Here is a 14,100-nt window from a genome sequence, read left to right on the forward strand (position 1 = left end):
CATCTCCTAACAACATAAGCCAACACAGATTAAAACACTAAATGAGCTGCTGTTGAATGCAGATGTGCAAAAAAAATCCTCATTTTACCAGCATAGTTTTCAAAAGCAACAGTACAAAACACAATAAAGAGATCTAAATTTATGAGAAGTGTAAAATATTTTTCATTCATTGTAAAACTATGGCAGTACACAGTCAGGAAAATGTACATAGTGTTTACTACATCAAGTAGCAAATGTGTTTTGTGTTTCTATAAGCTGTTGTCTGAATATTGACAAATATCCTAAATTATGCACAACAGAAATGAAGCTTTTACTATAAATCAAAAAGTGGTTTTCCCAGTAGAAGTCAAGTTGTTTCTTGAGTAGTTTACTAAAAATATTTAATCATTTTCTAGTTTTGAACCAAAACAAAATGATAATCAGCGTAATGGAACAACACAGACACCAGACCATAGAGCAAACCACACCACTTCAACATGTGCATTGGAAATTCATAAACTGTATTCAAGTTTAGTGAAATAATATTGACTAGTTTTCCAGTCCTACTCTGGAAACAAAATGATTCTCACAGACAGACATGCTGAATACTAGGTCTATCCTCTACTTATAAGAGTGTAAACAAATCCATAGGGGGTATGACTTTGTAAAGATGACATCCTTGACTACCTTGGTGAAAAAAGTGACAGCTCGGCTGTGGTCAAGCCGTGGTGATAATATGGTGAGCAGGTCGTTGAGTAGAAGAGGTTTATAATCCAGGTAAAAGGTTAGAGATTTATAGTACAACTCCACATTGGCAACCTGAAGAGGGAAAAAAAGACTGTACATGAAAATCACTACATAAAAGAAGTTTAACACATACATATCCAGCTCAGTCACAGTTAATTTACCTTTGCAATAATGTCTTTGAACTGTCCTTCTTTCCAAGCGTCCGTTGGATGTGACATCATTGTGATGACTGCATTGTCATACTCTTCATATTTATCGTAAAGGAAAACTAGTTCTGCCCATAAATGGGACTGCTCTGCTGCACGAAGCACCTGGAGACACAACCAGAAATCAGACAAGCACAGACATTAGCCCTTTTAAATGTGGCATGTGATGTAGATTCTGTCAAATATAATCATACACTATCTGCAAAAAGAAACAAGTTATGCCATGTCATTTCACTACAGTTTCTTTAATATTGATATCACCTCTAATATCCTTGGCCAACATTTTGATATTAATAGTAAACAGAAGAAATGTTGGAGGCCAAATGTGTCTTTTGATTAATTACAAAACAAACATTTGTTTTTTGTCACACAAAGACAGATAGATCTATCCTACCTTTGGGATGTTAACTCTGGACCAGAACAATTCCAGGTGCTCTCTCATCTTCTGAGGTTTGAACTTGGAGTAGAGGATAGCGAGCTCTGTAAACATGCCCATGTGCGCTCGCTCCAGGCCCAGAGCAGCCTCCAGGAGAGCAATGAGCTCCTCAAAATATCCACGGTCTTGATAGTAGCTGATCAGGTCTTCCAGCTCATCAGCGTGGATCACTATGTGAAGGCCGCAGATTTGTGCCAACCGAAACTCCTCACCGTCCACACAAGCAAAACACACCTGATGTTTGGAGAAGTTAAAGGGAGAATTAAAAAGAATGTTCTAAGATGCATAGCTTTGTTTTACTCAAGGTCAAGTTTATTTATATAGCATATTTGAAACAACGCAAAGTGCCCAAAGAGCTGTACAAATCTACAGATTCAAATGCAAGGTATATTACAAACATAACGTGCCCGCACTTGAAAACTCTCGGCCTTCAGTCCACACCAAATTTTTTGCACATATGGTCAAACAGATGGACAGACGGACGGCGAACTGATGAGAAGATATACTAAAATTGATTAAAAAAAAACAAAAAACAATACAGAGTAATAAGATAAATAGCATCTAAAAACACAACCAGAAGATAAAACAAATAAAAGTCACACAGTTGTATTAAAAGCCAGTGCAAATAGGTGCGTCTTTAAAAGAGATTTAAAGTGCTTAATTGACTTCGCACATGTGACATTTGTTGGGGCAGAGTGTTCCAGAGCCTTGGACCTGCTACAGAAAAGGCTCTGTTGCCTTTTGTCTTCAGACGGGTTCTTGGTACATCTAAAAACAGGCAATTTGAGGAACATGTTTCTTATCCTAAATCTGAAGCCATGTCCTGTGAGAAGAAAATCATATCATGTTTACAGCTTTAAAGTGGTTACCTCCCTGTACAACTGAATTCATGTTGTAGTGACGGTGTGAGGAGTGTGAAGATTAAAAAAAAAAACTACAGTTTGTCAAAACAGCATCACACTGGGGTATCCAAGTAGCTGAGGGCTTGAGGGCAACCTCATCCAGACTCTGGCCAAAAACCTTCGTGGACCAAGAATTGTCTTTGTTACTCTGCAAGTCTAACATAACAATCTTGCTATTTTCGTTCAAATTTTGAAGGTAATGATTGAATAGTGACTGACTTACAATAGACTATGGAGCAACACGTTTTTAGCTGTTGCAAAGAGGCAGATTGAACCCGCTCAATCAGTCAGTCAACCAAGCAATCAATCACTCAACAATCCATCCATCCATCCATCATCTTCCGCTTATCCGGGGCCGGGTCGCGGGGGTAACAGTCTAAGCAGGGATGCCCAGACTTCCCTCTCCCCAGACACTTCTTCCAGCTCTTCCGGGGGGACCCCGAGGCGTTCCCAGGCCAGCCGAGAGACATAGTCTCTCCAACGTGTCCTGGGTCTTCCCCGAGGTCTCCTCCCGGTGGGACATGCCCGGAACACCTCCCCAGGGAGGCGTCCAGGAGGCATCCGAAACGGATGCCCGAGCCACCTCAGCTGGCCCCTCTCGACGCGGAGGAGCAGCGGCTCTACTCCGAGCTCCTCCCTGGTGACTGAGCCCCTCACCCTATCCCTAAGGGTGCGCCCAGCCACCCGACGGAGGAAACTCATTTCGACCGCTTGTATCCGGGATCTTGTCCTTTCGGTCATGACCCAAAGCTCATGACCATAGGTGAGGGTAGGAACGTAGATTGACCGGTAAATCGAGAGCTTCGCCTCTCGGCTCAGCTCCTTCTTTACCACAACCGACCGGTACAGCGACTGCATCACTGCAGATGCTGCACCGATCCGTCTGTCAATCTCCCGCTCCATCCTTCCCTCACTAGTGAACAAGACCCCGAGATACTTAAACTCCTCCACTTGGGGCAAAGACTCCCCACCGACCCGGAGAGGGCAGACCACCTTTTTCCGGTCGAGAACCATGGCCTCGGATTTGGAGGTGCTGATCCTCATCCCGCTCGCTTCACACTTGGCTGCAAACCGCCCCAGTGCACACTGAAGGTCCAGGTTCGATGAGGCCAACAGGACAACATCATCTGCAAAAAGCAGAGATGAAATCCTGTGGTCCCCAAACCGGACCCCCTCCGGCCCTTGGCTGCGCCTAGAAATTCTGTCCATAAAAATTATGAACAGAACCGGTGACAAAGGGCAGCCCTGCCGGAATCCAACATGCACCTGGAACAGGTCTGACTTACTGCCGGCAATGCGAACCAGGCTCCTGCTACGGTCATACAAGGACCGGACTGCCCTTAGCAAAGGGCCCCGGACCCCATACTCCCGAAGCACCCCCCACAGGATACCACGAGGGACACAGTCGAACGCCTTCTCCAGATCCACAAAACACATGTGGACTGGTTGGGCGAACTCCCATGAACCCTTGAGCACCCGATGGAGAGTATAGACCTGGTCCAGCGTTCCACGACCAGGACGAAAACCGCATTGTTCCTCCTGGATCCGAGGTTCGACTATCGGTCGGATCCTCCTCTCCAGTACCCTGGAATAGACTTTCCCCGGGAGGCTGAGGAGTGTGATCCCCCTATAGTTGGAGCACATCCTCCGGTCCCCTTTCTTAAAAAGGGGAACCACCACCCTGGTCTGCCAAACCAGAGGTACTGTCCCCGACCACCACGCGATGTTACAGAGGCGTGTCAACCAAGACAGTCCCTGCACATCCAGAGACTTAAGGTACTCAGGGCGAATCTCATCCACCCCCGGTGCCCTGCCACCGAGGAGCTTGCCAACCACCTCAGTGACTTCAGCTTGTGTGATGGACGAGTCCACCTCTAAGACGTCAGCCTCTGCTTCTTCTATGGAAGACATGGCAGGTACATGTTAAATGTACATTTACACAATTACTTAACATTTAGCTGGTTCTAGTTAGTCAAGAGACTATTTTAGACAATATCAACTACATGCTAACCTTAGCTAATGTAGTTACACTTACAAGTCTTGTTCTCTGCCAGAATTTAGTAAACTTGCCTTTTTAGAGTGTTCTAAAAGTAATCACTTAACAATAACTCCAGTGGAGCTGTTCCAATATTATGATTGGTTACCAAATCACAAAAGAACCACCAGAAGACTTATTACAGGGTCCAAATGAACTGAATGAGACCAGAATTACTCATGGAAAAACTGACTCAGTATGTTGAGAAGTTTCAGTTTTTTCTTTATGTGAATCCATTGGAGCCAAGATTTATTATTATTGAGCTGTCATGTGGTATTACACTTACACATATTTCCTGTACCACGTCCAGTTTCAAGCTGTGGTTGTTGCCCCTTAATCGAAGGTGAACTTTGGGGTGTTCTGTGTTATTTGGAAATCATTTGTGTGTATGTGTGTGTGTTGGTTACCTCCTTCCAAGTCCGTGTGCTATTGGCTTTCCTGGCGCTGTCCACAGCAGCCTGGTACTCTCCCAGGTTGACTAGCGTTGAAGCAAGTCGAGCAAAGTTGGACACGTTGTTGTATAGGAGTTTAGCTGCTTCATACATCCCCTCCTCATAACATCTGTCACCAACCTGCAGACAGAGAAACAAGAAGAAAACTAGAAAAGCACTTGGAGAGTGCAAACCTCCGCCAAGGCAGATCAGTCCCCTCACCCCTACCCCACCCCCGATCACCACCAAAATTTAATAATTTGTTCCTTGTGTCAGTATTAACATTTCCTAAAAACTTCATCAAAATCCATCCATAACGTTTTGAGTTATCTTGCTAACAGACAAACAAACAAACAAACAGAGAAACCATAACAAACAGAGAAACAGAGAAAACATAACCTCCTTGGCGGAGTTAACAATTAAGCAGCTGCAAGTCAAGTGTCTCACAGGTACAAGATCATCTTAGTGCTGCAGCTGTGATGTTCTCTTACCTGCTGAATGTGGGCATTGTTGGGCCCACTGACAAACTCTTCTAGCTCAGCCAAACGATTTGTCTTAGCTAAAGCAAAGATCAGCTCTGTCTCCACATACGACTCTCTGGCTTTCTTCCGAGCCATCTGAAGGAATTTAACCAAGTCTTCCCAGTTATCTGCAATCACAAACCAGTTAGTTTCACGTAAAAGACGAAACACTGCAGTGGCCTGAAACTCAAAGTTACTTACTGTTGTTGCTGGCTGCATTGACCACCTCCATGTATGCTGAAGGGTCAACAGCTTTAATATACGAGTCAATAGCCTCTTTGACCAGGTCTCTGTGAAGCTGAGCTCTGGCTAACTGACTCCACACTGCAGGCTCATTACAACGCTCTGCAAATTCATAAGCCCGATCTAAGTTCCCTATGTGCTCAATCAACACCTAGAGAAAACAGAAGAGAAAAAGCAGTTTATCCAGTTTCAAGTGCATTTCAAGTCTGAGCCATGCAGGCTCAAACCGAGTCTCAAGTACCTAACATGGTGTACTGACTTATATTTAACACACTCTTAAATATCATGCGTAGAATATAGTAAAGTTTTTTAACTCCTCTTACATACATGAGTAAACTGTCTTCATAAGTTCTCTTCCACATCCTACAACAAGAATTTTATTATGACACATTTCAAATGTTTATTATACTAACAACATTAACTATATCAGGGATTTTACACTAACTATAATACCGTCTACTAATCTGTGACAAAAATCCAATATTCAGCCAAACACACAATAACTGTTAGTTTTCCACATAAAAGTACTTGGGTTTCAGATTGACAAAGCTAACTTTAACTACTTCAACGTTAGCCCTTAGGTCAAACTATAGCTGGCTAAATAATACTGCAATTAGCCACAGTATTTTTATTCTATGTGGAACCTAAGATGTAAAAAAAAAAAAAAAAAAAACCAACCCAAAAAACTGCAAGTTGTTTCTTTCACGTTCCCCCTCTGCAGCCAAATGGCATACGGTGACGAACTAAATTTTCCTGTCACTCCCATAAAAAGGTGATGAGGCTGCAGTGAGACTGATTTACAACTGATCTGTGAGCAGGAAAGTTAACAGTTCTTAGGTTGAATATTTTTGAATTGGGGAGAACTCAGTCCAGAAGTCAAAAAAGTTCAGTTCCAGGTCTTGTATGATTTCCTAAAGTCAACCAAATTGTGAACTGAGTCCCGATGACTTGAGTCCACACCCTGCTAAGATCATTAATTTTTGTCGGAAATGAGATTTCTTCCAAAACTGGACACGTACAGTGATATCACATGTTAAATTCTCATTATTTGACTGACTGATTGGAATATAAGGCAGTGTCAAATGAAAACATGAACACCCAGCAGTGATTTATCAATTTTACCTGTATTGCTGAGGTGTTTACGTCAAACTTCTTAAAAATGGCAAAGGCCTCTTCAAAGAGCTCATTGCTTATAGCAATATTAGCAATGTCTGGAGCGTCGTAGTTGTCTAGTCTGTTAATGTACTCCATCACACGAGTGCGGTCTGCCTTGATGGCTGTCAAAATCAGCAGGTTCTGAAGATTTCTGGGAAGATAAAGGCAGATTATGGAGTGGAAAAATACACTAAAAACCCAAAAACACAATGAAGTTGTGTGTTTAAATGTTCCAGTTTAGGTGTACATCTGCTGTACCTGTGCTCACTGAAGACTGAGTTATCAAGTACAATCTTTTCCAGCAGTTCAATCAGCTCATTGGGCAGATCTGCAGTCATGAATGCTTTGACTGTGACCGACACCTCCTCAGGATCCTGAGTCTCTGACAGAGCTGTTTGCACCACCTAAGAGTGACAAACAAAAAGTAAATGAGTAAAAACTGATAGATACCACTCATTCACAGTGTGAGTCACTTCAGAGTAGATATCGAGAGAACCTGACCTGGTCGATAAGTTGCCTCCTGAATGGGTTATTTTCTTCTAAAACGTTGGCCCACAGTTCAGGGTCTTTCCGTCGTACCAGATACCGAGCTTCACTCTTGAATAATGAGTTCTCATTGCACACCTGTCCCATCAGAAAATATGTGAGTAATTAGAGAATTTTTTACCATCAGCAAATATCTAAATGCTATGATAAGTAAAGCACACACTTTGATGAGCTCCAAGTCACACTGGCCTCTCTCATACGCCACACAGGCCAGGTGTGGATCCCTCTTCTCACAGTAGCGTCCGACCACAGCGCTGTCGTAGAAGGGATTCTCCTTGAGGAAGCGCTCAGGAGTATTGTTGCTGTCAATGTAGATCTTGGCCAAAGCATTATGGGTAGCTGGCTCTTCACAGCCCTCATGGATACGGGACTCTAACCACGGCAACAGAAGTTTTAACCTGAGAGAGGACAAAATTGTCAAATTATACTTCTAAGCCAATAAATAACTGTATTTTGGTGCAATGAACAGTTATACCACTAGATGGCAGTGTTGTACCCTCAGCTGTGTCATAAATGCCATACATATGGTACAAACAAGGAATCATGTTTAAAAAATTAACTAAAATCAGGGTTTAACATTTTTACCCCGCCTCCCTAAGTGGTGGCAAGGGGTATTTGGTTTGGTTTGATTCTTTGTTTGTTTGTTTGTTTGTTAACACTTCAGCAGCAAATCTGTTCGTTGAATTCATACCAAATTGGGTTTATAGATTGCCAGTGACCTAGAATAGATGTGATTACATTCTGGGAAAAGTAGGCCAAAGTTCAAATCTTTTATGAATTTTTAAAATCTTTTTTTCCCCATTTACTTATAATGGCTGAAATGTCAAATGTCTATAGAAAATTTCCATTTTGTTACAATTTACTTCAAACTTGGCACATATATAGAGGCAATTATTATACATCACTCTGACATGAAAGCTAAGGCATATATTGTTTATAAGTGAAACAACACAAAATCTTTCTTAAAATAATTTCAATGTTAACACTTTTTTGGTTCAAATGCTGACATCACCATACGTACATGTATGTAGACATGATTATATCAGGACACACCCAGATATGCTAACATCAGCACATGCATAGACATGATGACATCAGCTGGATCGATGCCAAAATAAGCTACAATACATGTGAGGGGCGGGGTTTGTTGTGCCTGGCTAGAAGTTTGCTTAAACATAATTTAAAGATCGAATTTAAACTGGATTTAGTTTTTTCCCTTCAAATTAGATTTAATTTAATAATAATAATAATGGATTGGATTTATATAGCGCCTTTCTAGACACCCAAAGCGCTTTACATTATTGACCCATTATTCATTCGCGCTCACATTCTCCCTCTGGTGGTGGTAAACTACATCTGTAGCCACAGCTGCCCTGGGGCAGACTGACAGAAGCATGGCTGCCATTTTGCGCCTACGGCCCCTCCGACCACCACCGAACATTCATACACCAGTGTGGGTGGCACTGGAGGCAAGGAGGGTGAAGTGTCTTGCCCAAGGACACAACGGACTGACTAGGACAGAGCGGGATTCGAACCGCCAACCCTTCGGTTATTGGACGACCCACTCTACCAACTGAGCCATGGCCGCCCCAATTTAGTTCTGTTGCACCAAAACTACAACATCTAATTATTTAAATTGTCAAACATGGTAGTCAAATAAATGTACCAATGCTCAATCTCCTGGTGGACATGGTGTAATATGGTGATATATTTTATGCTACTGAAGCCAGAGGATGGATGGGACCTGGGATTTTTTTTTTTTTTTTTTTTTTTTTAATTTGGTTCAGAAAACATCTCCATATTGATTAAAATATTTACATTTTTTACATTATCACAGTGGGATTGACTAAACTAGGATCAGTTTTTAATTGTGCAATAGAGGTCAGCTCTAATAGAGAGCAAAGAGAGTTTCACTGTAAAGTAGCTTTACTGGAAGTGGAAGAGCTAATATGCTAAGTATTACTGATTTCACCCCTAATTCAAAGGCAAAACCGTAATTTGGGTCAAGAGGATCTGCACGCTAAGAAGAAAAGTATTTCAGCTGTAGTGAACTTACCACACTGTAGTATCATAAGTGTGTCAACAGAAACAAATACATTTTGAGCAGGTACTAAGCCACAATGCAGCTTTGAAACAGGACAACAAAGGAACCAGTGGAGGTCAGTTCTCACTGAGCCTTACCTGTTCCTCTTCTCTACTTCCTCCACAAGTTCATCAGTAGAAAATTGACCTCTGACCACCATGATCAAGTTCTTAATAACATCTTCAGCACAGTCCACATCCAATAGGCCACCTATGACCACTGGCAAACGACTGGGGTTCACCTGAAAACAAAAGCAACAAAAACAAAGTTAGCAAATTATACTTCAGTTAAAGAGCGATTGTGTCTAATCTGTAGTAACTGGTTATGTCTGAACTAGAGCCTTACTTTCTGTACATAGATTTCAATATATTTCTGCAGATTGTTGCGGTAGAGGTAGAGTACCAGGTCGTGAACAAAGTCAAAACGATCACACACAATAATAAGAGGAAGTTGGTCTGTCAGTTTTGCCTCCTAAGAAAAAGAAAAAACAAAACTTGTATGAAGTTACAGCGATAATGCTGAATCATTCTGTCAGAACGAGAAGATATCTACCTTGAGGAAGTTTTTAACCCTCTCTGGGTCATAACAGTTGCTCTCCCTACAGATTCTCTCCACTTCTTTGATCTGCCCTGTTTTACAGGCAGCCTGGATGTACTTAAAGTGAACGTCAGGCTCCTGGCTGAAATTCACAATTGACCCCAGGAAGTAAAACAGACCTTGAAGAAAGATGAAAGGGGAGGAAACCACACAGTCAGCTCCTGTCACTCAAAGGCTGAAAAAAAACTGGCAAGTTCAAATGTTGCCTTGTTAGAATATTGATTCTGATTTAGGACATAATATACACACTGGTAACTTGCTAAGAATTACCACAGCTGAAATAACTACCAAGTCCTTAGTTCACTTAAAGTCCTCTGTAAAACAGTATTTGTCAGTTTCAAATTGGGATGATTTGGAGGATAAAGGGAAGTGAATAAAATGTCTGTTTTCCATCAGTGATAGATTAGCAACTAAGTTTTTTTTCTTAGTCTTCAATCCAATATTATTAACAAAACTAATTGTCATTTCTTTTGTTCTTACTGCTACAGAAGTTGTGCTATGTTGTCAGATGGTACAAGAATTATGATAGATGCAAACCTCAATGGTTTGTTTGCATAAAAGCTCACTTTTATGCATATGGTGGTGTGTTCTTCACCATGACAGCTTTGCTTAAGTTGGATATAAAAAAAAAAAAAGGTAATTTATCACAGTGGGCATATGGCCAACTGAAGATTCTTGCAGATAACCAGTCCTAACAGACTATCATTATGTGTTTCTGCCCAAATAATTACCTCTGCCAAGGAGGTTATGTTTTTGCCAGGGTTTGTTTGTGTGTTTGTTGGTTAGTTAGCAAGATAACTCAAAAAGTTATGGACAGATTTGGATGAAATATTCAGAAAATGTTGATACCGGCACAAGGAACAAATGATTAAATTTTGGTGGTGATGGGGGGGGGGCACGACACTGATCTGCCTTGGCGGAGGTCTGCGCTCTCCGAGTGCTTTTCTAGTTGGCGATTGTTTTATTAGTCTTGGTTGTGGCTGATTTTGCTCAATATTTTACACAAGTTGTTGGTTAATGTTGTATATTTATCATCTAATCATAATGCTTTGTCCTAGTTCACATAGCCCTCCTTTTTGTTGTTGTTTGGTGATTAATGGTAGCTTTTTTTTAGCTATGAGGTGACATAGAGACACTCCCAGCTAAGAATCTTCACTTTGTGTCACTGTAGCCTATGTAGTATTTATTTAAATCATATTAACGTGTTATTTATATCAGTGTTTATGACCACATCGTGGTCAATTGAGAAGGTTCAGACTTCTCAATTTTCATACTACCTTGATTTAAAATGAGCTGCGTTGAGGGGGAACAAACTGCAGAGGACAAAGCACTAGGTACTGAAATACAGAACAGTAAAGTTGTGGCAGTACTGTGCACTGCACTGTAAAACTAATCTCACAAATCTATAGTGTAATAAAACATCAACACAACTTTATTAAGTACTAAATGAATTAGTTTGAATTTCTGATTTTCGTGTGGATTTATGAAAGGATTTAGGCAATGCTGATGCAACAGGGCATAAGTCTGCACCGTACCTTCCACCTGTATGACACTTACCCTCATAGCTCTTAAAGGACTCAAAGAGCTCCACTAATGCCTGAGTGCCCAGCTGCTCGTGGTACTTGGATGCTACCTGGACACACAGCTGCAGGTTCTGTCTGATGTTTGCTGACAGCATGGCCCTTAAGCACTCGAGTGAATCTTCAACTGACAGAGAGCCGAAGAAGTTCACCAGCCACTAAAGTGAGGATCAAAAGACAAAGTCAGACAGCAGCAAAAGAGGAGGGAGGGGAGAGGATGGAAAGAGACATTTCACACATCATCCAAAAAAAGTACAAAGTGTAAGAAGCTGATCCCAAAAGCGTGACCTCACATCCACAGGCTTACCTCAGGGTTGAGCAGATGTGTGTGCACCACAGCACGTTTGATATCATACAGGTCGGTGTAGTGTTCAAGGGCTCTCTGCAGCAGCCCTGCCTTCTCACACAGCTGAGCTACATGTGCACGGTCATAGTGTGTGAACATCTGGTTCCCAAGGATCGCATCTGCTACCTTTAAAAAGTATACACACACATCAACACCGAAATCATCCTTAATCATGTTCATCAAAAGAAAAGGTGCTTCATCTTTTTAAAAATACATTTTAGTCTGAAAGTTCACCTGAGGGGCATGTATGAGGTTCATCTCAAGTAACCGTGTCTGTAAGTGTCCTTCAGCGGGCCGGTTGTTCTTTAAAGCATCCAGTAGAAAAGATGTACACTGCTGAATCAGGCTGCCCTCCATAAATACATCAACAATCTACCAGACGAGTAGAGGAAAAAAGACAATTAAGCCGGGAGAAATCTTACGCTTGTGAACACCTACAATATTGTAACCATTTGTTTGAGTATTTGAGCGAAATACAATATAGGCTGCAGATTTTAATTCATCTAAGTATCATCTAAGTGCAGGGACGGCCAGCACTGGATGGTGGGTAGACCAGTTTGTGGCAGGGCTGTAAGCATAATTTATAGTTGTCTTACAGTTTTTAAATGTGGTTTTTATACCCCCTATTTTTTAATGCAATTTTTGCATTAAAAAAGGAATAAATCTATGCATTGAAATACCAGATGTGATATGACTCATAAAATTCAGACATTTATACAGGCCTTGTATTCTGTAAGAAATGTTTTTGCGTACCTTTGACAGGATTTGTTTGCTTTGTTTAATATAATGATTGGCTCAACTGTAACACACACTGTTTCTCTGACTGGTTGTTGGGACTATGTATCTGCATCCAGAGGTACTTAAGTCAGTGCCTGTTGATAATGCCACTTAAATAAAAGATGAACTGAGAGGTTCTAGACCAACTGTCATTGTCATTGGTGTTGTTCATTTTGTAAGATAACATTGTGTGAAAAATAAAGATTTTTGTCTAAACAGGGCAGTAACTTCAAAGTGTTTGAGAAGTGACTGCTAGTTAACATGCATATGTCGATTAATAATTATGGACTGGATTTCTATAGTGCTTTTCAAGGCACTGAAAATGCTTTATATTTTTGATCCATTTTCCATTCACTCCAGATTCACCCACTGATGGTGTTAAACTACATTGTATCCACAGCTGCCCTGGGACAGACTGATGGAAGCATCTGTGCCAATCCACAGTGACACTGGAGGCAAGGTGGGTGAAGTGTCTTGTCTAAGGACACAACGGCACATGACTAGGGCAGAACAGGATTCACACCACCAACCCCCTGGCTATTACTACTTCATTATTTCATATTTATTCCGTTTGTCTGATGACAGAAACAGAAAACATGTTCATGCTATGCTTTATAAGGAATTCAGCTACATGAAAACACCACATTTCTGTTCATTTTTCTTGGGGTTCATTATACAGTCAAACAACGTCCACATCTCAAAAGGTGCAAGTTGTAAAATGGAAAAGCATCAGGTTATAAGGTTTTCTTGAGAGTGGAACTGAGAAGACTAATGATGTGGCTTTGAAAGGAAGAGAGGGATTACTGACTCATGGAATTCCTGGCATTGCTACCACATCTGGAATAACACAGCTGGAGCCTTCATGCGTGCATGTGTAATTAAAAGGAGGATAAATGTGCTGGAGTCGATGTGGTACTTATGTTACCTGGTTGATGTTGGCCAATGGCTCCTCATCTTGGACCAACATTTGGGCAAACTGCAGTCCCTGGTCTGGATTGACACGCATCACATTCCTCAGCAAAAACACCCAGTCTGGAGTGTAGCCCACCTGTGTTCATACACAATGAAAAGCAAGTTTTCAGTCACGAATTGAAGAAAATATGGAGAACTCGCATAAACCACTTTAGGCTTTGTCCTCTTTTCATTTTCATCCTAAAAAAAAACCACATTCAACTCAATCAGTAACAGCTGAATGACTTAAATGTCATAAAGAAGACTGCTGGGCTCTATGGATCTGAGACACTTGGTAGAATGTTAAAACACAATAAGCCTGTGTCTCCGTCACCAAGCACTTCAAGCAAGTTTGACTCTATAAATACGGAATTACAGTTATTGTAACTGTAATGTTTTACTCATCGTTTTCCTCTGGATTTAGAAGCTGCATTATGCCAAATGTGAAGTTACAGAGCATTGTTAGCTCTAATGATATTGGAACATGGGTCACTCTGCTCTCCCTTCTATCTCTGAGAAATAAACTCTCCAGACCTAGGTTTACATACATATTTTACGAAAATGC

The 14,100-nt window shown here is 41.3% G+C and overlaps 1 protein-coding gene across 5 annotated transcripts in view; it reads right to left on the reverse strand.

The window, feature by feature from the left end:
* Nucleotides 1–14,100, reverse strand: part of cltcl1 (clathrin, heavy chain-like 1) — a 45,200-nt gene that overhangs the window by 11,731 nt on the left and 19,369 nt on the right. For all 5 annotated transcript variants that reach the window (XM_030143399.1, XM_030143396.1, XM_030143398.1 and 2 more), the window contains 17 exons: nucleotides 13,510–13,632; nucleotides 12,042–12,179; nucleotides 11,769–11,933; nucleotides 11,439–11,619; nucleotides 9,837–10,000; nucleotides 9,630–9,755; nucleotides 9,383–9,525; nucleotides 7,365–7,599; nucleotides 7,157–7,279; nucleotides 6,914–7,059; nucleotides 6,623–6,806; nucleotides 5,459–5,651; nucleotides 5,228–5,385; nucleotides 4,713–4,877; nucleotides 1,327–1,602; nucleotides 888–1,037; nucleotides 667–798 (listed from right to left, as the gene is read on the reverse strand). In XM_030143399.1, the coding sequence (XP_029999259.1) occupies nucleotides 667–798; nucleotides 888–1,037; nucleotides 1,327–1,602; nucleotides 4,713–4,877; nucleotides 5,228–5,385; nucleotides 5,459–5,651; nucleotides 6,623–6,806; nucleotides 6,914–7,059; nucleotides 7,157–7,279; nucleotides 7,365–7,599; nucleotides 9,383–9,525; nucleotides 9,630–9,755; nucleotides 9,837–10,000; nucleotides 11,439–11,619; nucleotides 11,769–11,933; nucleotides 12,042–12,179; nucleotides 13,510–13,632 (2,802 nt within the window). The remainder of the gene's footprint in view (nucleotides 1–666; nucleotides 799–887; nucleotides 1,038–1,326; nucleotides 1,603–4,712; nucleotides 4,878–5,227; nucleotides 5,386–5,458; nucleotides 5,652–6,622; nucleotides 6,807–6,913; nucleotides 7,060–7,156; nucleotides 7,280–7,364; nucleotides 7,600–9,382; nucleotides 9,526–9,629; nucleotides 9,756–9,836; nucleotides 10,001–11,438; nucleotides 11,620–11,768; nucleotides 11,934–12,041; nucleotides 12,180–13,509; nucleotides 13,633–14,100) is intronic.

The sequence above is a fragment of the Sphaeramia orbicularis genome, chromosome 9, assembly GCF_902148855.1.
Source record: "Sphaeramia orbicularis chromosome 9, fSphaOr1.1, whole genome shotgun sequence".
NCBI classification, from domain to species: Eukaryota; Metazoa; Chordata; class Actinopteri; order Kurtiformes; family Apogonidae; genus Sphaeramia; species Sphaeramia orbicularis.